General features: G+C 32.6%; 1 protein-coding gene across 1 annotated transcript in view; it reads right to left on the reverse strand.

Moving 5' to 3' along the window:
* Positions 1-57: 57 nt before the first annotated feature.
* LOC109584690 (transient receptor potential cation channel subfamily A member 1 homolog) overlaps positions 58-8,140 on the reverse strand; it is a 16,268-nt gene continuing 8,185 nt past the window's right edge. The window contains exons 5-19 of the mRNA XM_020000508.1: positions 3,332-3,433; positions 3,183-3,281; positions 2,914-3,015; positions 2,791-2,847; positions 2,593-2,729; positions 2,360-2,544; positions 2,156-2,261; positions 2,018-2,072; positions 1,788-1,962; positions 1,692-1,742; positions 1,212-1,642; positions 954-1,145; positions 834-902; positions 575-769; positions 58-521 (exon numbers count right to left, since the gene is read on the reverse strand). Coding sequence (XP_019856067.1) covers positions 117-521; positions 575-769; positions 834-902; positions 954-1,145; positions 1,212-1,642; positions 1,692-1,742; positions 1,788-1,962; positions 2,018-2,072; positions 2,156-2,261; positions 2,360-2,544; positions 2,593-2,729; positions 2,791-2,847; positions 2,914-3,015; positions 3,183-3,281; positions 3,332-3,433 — 2,361 coding nt within the window. The 3' untranslated portion in view covers positions 58-116. The remainder of the gene's footprint in view (positions 522-574; positions 770-833; positions 903-953; positions 1,146-1,211; positions 1,643-1,691; positions 1,743-1,787; positions 1,963-2,017; positions 2,073-2,155; positions 2,262-2,359; positions 2,545-2,592; positions 2,730-2,790; positions 2,848-2,913; positions 3,016-3,182; positions 3,282-3,331; positions 3,434-8,140) is intronic.

Raw genomic sequence — 8,140 nt, forward strand, 5'->3', positions numbered from 1 at the left:
AACAAAATATAAAAGAGTTCAGCATGTAATAGTCTATAAAAATAATCCACACAATACTAATTTTAATTTTTAACGTTAAAAATCACTCTCCTTCCTCCTCCACAAGCTAAGCAAAATTATTTCTTTTGCTCCACCTCCTCTTCTAATCCTCTGGCTCCTGTTCCTCCTCTTCCTCCTTCTGTTCCTCCAGCTCCTATTCCTCCAGCTCCTGTTCCTCCAGCTCCTGTTCCTCCTCCTCCTCCTTTTTCTTCTCCTTCTGTTCCTCCTCCTCCTCCTACTCTTTCATTCATACTGTTAACAATAGCTAACAACTGATCCATTGAACTGCGTAGGTCCTTCACCTCCTGAGATACTGAACTGCGTAGGTCCTTCACCTCCTCAGATACTGAACTGCGTAGGTCCTTCACCTCCTCAGATACTGAACTGCGTAGGTCTTTCACCTCCTGAGATACTGAATTGTGTAGGCTCTTCATTTCGTCAGATAATGATTTGGTTTGATTTTTAACATGAGTTAGAGTTGCCTGTATTAAAATAATATGCATGATAAAAAAGAAAGTTCATTATGTTCACTTACTGGAGGTTCAGTTTTAATAGATTTCTCAATCTCATCAATTTTTTGTTTCAAGAAGTTGTGTTTGTTTGGTTTATCAGTTTTAGTAACAGCTACAATCTTTCCTAACAAAAATGAAACTTTTCTTAGTCGCCCCTTTTCATCAATATAGCTTCTAAATGATCTTAGAAGTTGCTCAATAGGTAGTGTAAATTCAACCTATAAATATCAGAAATGTTAAGAGTAGCTATACTTGGTGATGTCTATGCAAATTAGTTCTTACCCTCAGAGTTAGTCTGTAAGTATCAGCTGATTTTTGTATTTCATCAGTGTCACCAACAGCTAAACCGATCTATATAAAATGGGTTGGTCAGTGGGTGGAGTTAATATTATATGAACATACCAATAGATTAAGGAATAGAATTGGCATTAAAATCACAAACACAATTACCAATGAAAATGCAACTACTGGATACTGTACATCAGGGGCATTCCTTTGATCATCCTGTCGCAATAATGAATCTATATCAAGTGCTCCCACTGTCATTGATATTGCTTTAACAGTTGTCCTCCATGGAGTGATAAATGGAGTACGCTGCATGAAAAAAGTAATAGAGACAAAAAGAGATAGGGATAATAATTATATTAGCTTAAGTCTTACTATTCCTTCTGCTCTATCTTGAGGATCATAAAACATCATGTAAAAAGGAACTGCAAAGGCTAAGATTAATAGTAAGGCAAGGATGACAACCTTGATAAAGTTGTTAAAAATCTTAATAAACATGACCACATATATTCCAACTACTGGTAGCTTCCTTATGGAGAGTATCAGTGCAATCCAACTGAGGAATACAGCAATCACTCCAACCTGCCACTGCCATGGACGAGTACAATAGCACTGGTTGCCATGTACTGATGCAAACATTATCGTAAAGATAAACAGTGAGACGTCAATATAGTTAACAAAACTGGTAAAATACTTTTCTCTAAACAAAATCAATTCAAATGCCTCTCGTATTATCAAGATTGCAGAATAAACTATCAGGCATATACTAGCAATAGGTATGTATCTTTGAGATATAAATCTTTCCTCTAAACACAAGATGGTCACATGATAGTCATATGATTACTATTCAATTACCTGGAAGGCAATCAATAGATGTTTCATTGCCATTTCCAAATACTTCCATACCTATATTACAAATATAGTATAATTAATATACTTATAATAACTTACATATGTTTGAATTTGGAGGATGGACAGTGAGAGCATATGATGTCAGTAAAATGACAAACAGAAAATAAAATATCAAATTAGTGTAATAGACTATCCGTCCTATTTTATTCCATTTTTGATCAAGCAGGGTAGCAGCAAGTGGATGCTTTAATAAATCAGCACTTGGTGAATTAGCCTATGAATAATAATAGTTTATAATTATTATAAATTACAATAATTATACAACTTACAAGAATACTAAGGCAATGATTCTCACTAGAGTATTTTGATCGTCGAGTCCATATTCTAATATAAAAACAAAATCATTAATGCTAACAAATAATTAAAATATTGGCTTGCTCTTATAAAATAAATTTTAATATTCTTACTTGTCAAAATCATCAAGAAACTCATAATTAAATTTAATCTCATGATTAGGATGATCTGGTGGTTTGTCTGTCTCACAGCACTTCTCAAAAACAACTTTAGCTACATCTACATGTACATGTAAAAGAGAACAATGCAAGAGATATCCACTAATAATATATTATAATCTGAACTGTTGGATAGTGCTAGGAAAATAATGTATTAACCTGGCATCTTCTTAATTATCCTTCTCATTGGTGTTGTGAATTGCTTATTAGCATCATCATTTTTGCAACAACATAGTCTTCTAATTCCACAGACTTTATCACCACTTTGATGACTTGTATCCACTGTATAACTACGTAATGCATTCTTCCACTTATCACTTTTGACTATAGCCATTGCAGCATCTCTAGATTAAAACAAATTGTAGTAATTATTCATAATTATTAATTTTTACTTTTTTCCTTCCTCTACAGCAATATCAAGAGCATTAAGACGATCTTCATTAAATATAGCAACTTTAGCTCCATGCTTCAGTAGTAGTTCAACTATTTCTGTATGTCCTTTATAACAGGCAATATGAAGTGCTGTATGCTACATAATAATAATAACAATAATAATAATAATAATAATAATAACAACAACAGTAAGTTACTTTTTTTTTATTAGTGCCATTAATTTTAACTCTTTCAGGCTGCCCTTCTGCACTGGCCTTATCAAGTTGTGTACGCAAGGATAATAATAATAATAATAATTATTATTATCATAATTAACTTACTATTTTATTTTTAGTGTTATTGGTATTATCTATACCATGGTTCAGTAGTAGTTCAACTATTTCTGTATGCCCTTTCATACAAGCTATAGCAAGTGGTGTATTCTACATTAAATAATAATAATAATACCCATATTTCCTTGCATCTAAGTGTATGTATATATATTTTTAAACTGCTCTAAATAAATAATAATAATAATAATAATAATAATGACAGACAACCAAAGTGGCAAGTCAATTAATAGTAATAAACAATACTATATGTCTCTTACTCCATCATAATCAGTGACATTGACTTTAGCTCCAATCTTCAGTAACATTTCAACTACTCCTTTTTGTCCTGCTTTACAAGCCACAACAAGTGGTGTATTCTACATAATGATAATAATAATAATAATAATAATAATAAATTAATTCTCACCTTTAGTTCATCAGTAGCATTGATATCAACTCCACCAATCTCCTTTAGTAGTTTAACAATTTCTGCATGTCCTCCTATACAGGCTAAGACAAGTGGTGTACACTACATAATAACAATAATAATAATAACAATAATAATAAGAAAAAGGAAAAATATCTAAAGGCATGTGAAGAGAGAAGGGCATTGTTTACACTGTTATGTACGTGTTTCTGTGGACGGTATGCGGAGGCTTCCTGTTTCCTTAAGCAATTAAGTGAATAGCTGGCTTATAAATGGGAAAGGAACTATGGTACAATCATGAGTTAGGTGAGAACTAGAATCACATTTGCCATCATTAGAGCATCAATCCTATGCCTGAGGTTTCTCGTATAAAGTGGCAGTCAGTCAACATGATGGACGGTTCACCTCTATCACTTATAATGTCAACTTAAACAAAATGAACTATAATTAATCTAGCCAATTGTTTTTTCTCTTTCCTATACCTGTACATGTATCTATTCCATCGCTCTCTCTCTCTTCCATTTTCTGTATTATACATATGCCCTATCTATCCAACACCTATCTTTTTGCTACTACTACTACTACTACTACTACAAAAATAATAATAATAATAATAATAATAATAATAGTAATAATAATAATAATAATCAACAACAAACACAAAAATAAAGGTAAAAATAGGACAGATTAGAAGAATACATGTAGGTTAGGGGAGAATGAGGGAAAGATAGTGGATAGAGAATAAAGCAAAGAGTTCTTAAAGCTTACAAATAAAATAAAATAAAATGAAATAAAATATACTATAAATTTTATTAGTATAATAATAATAATCCCCTCTTGCCTCCTTCTGTTGATGGGATCATTTAACTGGTTACTGTATTTTAATAATTGTATGTCTTAGTGTAGGCCCTCTAGGGTTTTTTCCATTGCATAATAACAAGAGTACATAATATATATAAAGATAATATATACATAATATAATTATGCATAATATATACATAATATATAATATATATAATATATTAAGTATTATATACTCTTGATAATAATGATGATGATAATAATAATAATAATAATAATGATAATAATAATAATAATAATAACAACAATTAATTAATTACTGTGATTCTTACTTTTTGTTTATTAAGGTGATTGACATTAGCTCCATGCTTCAGTAGTAGTTCAACTACTTCTTTATGTCCTCCTATACAAGCCATAATAAGTGGTGTATCCTAAAGAACAATAACATGAGATAAAGGGTTATTTTTAGCTGAACACTTTTTCAATGACTTTATGATTCGAGGTGAAGCCTACAGGTTGAGTTATCCCACAAGGGCCCATGTGTAATCTGTGTATTTATATGCATGCATGTCAACTGTTAACTTATAAGGTAAGTTCTATAATTATGAGTTTACTTTTTGTGCATATTTCCAGTAGTTTAAACAAAATGGCAGCAAGTGTCAAATGTCAAAATAGAAATTTTTCTGTGGTTTGACGTATGTTATCATTAATTTTTACATCACTTCCAGTGTAGCTACAGCTAAAACTAAAGAACAAATGAATCAAAAAGGACGAAAATATACTTATCTAAAGTCAGAGAGAGCATCTACTTATCTTAGCAAAACAAGCGTAACAGTGCATGAAAAAATATTCCTATATAAATTTCACCCACACCTTGGATGTACAGCTGGATTCTTATAAAGACTTACAGAGGTTCTCCTCTACCTTATAATGCTTCTAGAGAAGTCTTTAGACAGTATCTTTATGCTTTCTTGTTGTTAAAAAGCTCATAACGTTGTCCCATGTGTAAGCCGCCATTTTGTTTGTCATAGCCACACCAACTTACATAAGGGGAGCTGAGCCAGAGTGGTGGACGGATGGTTGCTAAGCCATACAGCGAATTTCACTTCTGTTTGAACACTGCATATTTCATGGAAATCACGTGATCCTAATAAATTCATTCACGAAAAGTTACTCACACCTCACGCACCATTTGAATGGAAGTGAAATCAACAGTATCTATTTTCAAACAGTGTGTGTTGCGTGAGTATCACGTGTGCCTAATAAATAGAGCTGAAACAGATATCCTGATTATCCGGATATCCGTTTATCAATTTAGTATTCGGATAGTAATTATTGACAAATAGGATAATTAAACTTAATAACTAGACTTTATAAATAATTAATGACTGGCAATAAAAGAGTAAGTTCTCAAAGCTACCAACCTTCTCAGCCACTTCTTAATCTTTTTTGAGCTTCTTAACTATATCAGAAATTTAAAAGAATAGAATTCTGGAGAATTAAAACTTTGCTTTTCTGATGTCTGCAGTCAGTGCCTGTCACTAACTAATTAACTATTATTAATTAACTATCCGGCAAATATCCGAAAGAAATTTAAACAGGATATCCGGATAATGAAATGCCACATCTGTTTCAGCTCTATTAATAAACCATGTACGGAAAATCAACTCACACCTCATGTAGTGTTCAAACAGAAGTGAAATCCATTGTATTTAATTTCGTGGACTTCGTGGGTGACTTCTTAACCATGAAAATTAATACTACGGAAGTGCTCACTGTGCATGTGTAGCATGTGAAAATCTTTGACTTAATGCAAGTACACATGCAAAAACATGAAATTTAACCCCCTCAAAAATAAAAACTAACAGCTTTTTACTAAAACACAAAATTTTATACTCTCAAAATTTACTACAAGTACAGTATATTATATCTCATTTATGAGATTGATGGATGAAATATAACATATAACACGCTGATATGGGTTGATGCACCCTTCATCATGGATATTTTGAATTAATATCACCCTTGGGCCTTCGCCCTTGGGTAATATCAATTCAAAGTATCCTCGGTCTCGCAATATCAACTCCCATATCATCGTGTTATATATAACATATATATATATATATATACAAAAATCGCACGTGGGTGAAATCAATTATAGGAACCACCTGGGGGCTATGCCTCCAGGTTGTTAAAAACTACATATGTATGCATGCAAAAAGTTAAATTAATATTATTTACACAAATCCCCCAAACCACTAAACTACAAAAATAAAATGCAATGAAACTGCAATATTATTATGTCTCTTACATTGTCCCCATCAGGGTGATCAACATTAGCCACGTCACCATGCTCCAGTAGTAGTTTAACTATTTCTGTATGTCCTGCTATACTGGCATTACAAAGTGGTGTAAGCTATAAAATAATAATAATAATAATAATAATAATAATAATTATTATTATTATTATTAGGTTTTTTAAAAAAATACATGTATAGTTTCCTTGTTTTATTTCTATTTTATTTTTTCCTCATAGGGCCTTCCCTCTCCTTTCCCTTTTTTGTTTTTCTCTATTATTAGCTCTAATTAGTTCTTGTTTTTGATAATAATAATAATAATAATAATAATAATAATAATAATAAATAATGTCCATATAATTTTTGTTAAGTTTCTTATAAAAATTGATTACTAAATAATGTCTCTTACTCCATTTTCATCAGTGACATTGACTTTAGCTCCACGCTCCAGTAGTAGTTTAACTACTTCTGTATGTCCTTCTATACAAGCCATACCAAGTGGTGTACGCTAGCATGATGATGATTACGACGATAGTAATAACATTATTATGTCTCTTACTTCTTGTATATTAGTGTGATTGATATTAGCTACACCATGCTTCAATAACAGTTCAGCTACTTGTGTATGTCCTCTTAAACAGGCAGTACCAAGTGGCGTATTCTACATAATAATAATAATAATAATAATAATTTATATGGCCGACAGTTCCCCCTTAACCTTATTATGCACTAAACTGAATAAATTACTATTTTATTTTATTTCATTTTATTTCCGACTTTATTTCTATTCTTAAACTACTATTGTCCTACTTGATGTATTTTGGTTGATGATAATAATGGTGATGGTAATAATAATAATAATAATAATAATAATAATAATAATAATAATAATTAGTAACGCGGTATACGTAGTCTCTAATATCTATGGTAGGATTCACCCCCAAACAAAATGGCTGCCACGACTTTTGTAGCCTTGCTATACCGGGAAAACGAGCTCCTATGCTTACCAGACTTCTTAGAGGACCTCATCTTGACCAGAGGACTCCATTGGTACCACTAGCGTGGCTCTAGACCTTATCTATAAGAAAATCAAAAAATCGGCGAACCGGCCGTTTTGTTCAGCCACCTTTTTTCATCTTCATCATCATCATCAAGTCAGAAGTCCTGTCAATCCAGTTGTCGGTGTGTATCTCAGTATTGGTTGGTGCTACAAGGATGATTCTTACACCAATCTACTCCAACAGTCTATGCGCAGGTCCATGTCCCATCAGATCATTCTTCAAGTGAGGAAAAAGTGATACTGTGACTGCTGGATCGAGCCATCTTAGCTGCATGCCGCCATTTTGTTAATTAAAGAAGCTTGCCATGTGCTCCAAAATTTGGGTGTGGTCGCGCATGCTCAGATCTGCAGCTCTGTAAGAAGCATAGCAAGCCAAGCTATGCTTACTGCAATACCTTTAGCAGGGGCGTAGCCAGGGGGGGCAAGGGGGCAATTGCCCCCCCTTTTTTTAAACTCAAAATTTAAAAATAATCAAATAATAAGCTGCTTTTGAAAGGAAAAGCTGTTCTACAACTTACATATAAAAGGAAAAGGCCAAAGCAGTCTTTCTATGATGCCATTATAAGGCTGAAAAGGTATTCAGTGTTGCCAATGATCGGTCAAGAAGTCCGCCATGTTGAAAATAGGTGTAACCACGCCTCAAAAGGGCGT

Source organism: Amphimedon queenslandica, unplaced genomic scaffold (genome assembly GCF_000090795.2).
Source record: "Amphimedon queenslandica unplaced genomic scaffold, v1.1 AMPQUscaffold_13179, whole genome shotgun sequence".
Lineage (NCBI taxonomy): Eukaryota > Metazoa > Porifera > Demospongiae > Haplosclerida > Niphatidae > Amphimedon > Amphimedon queenslandica.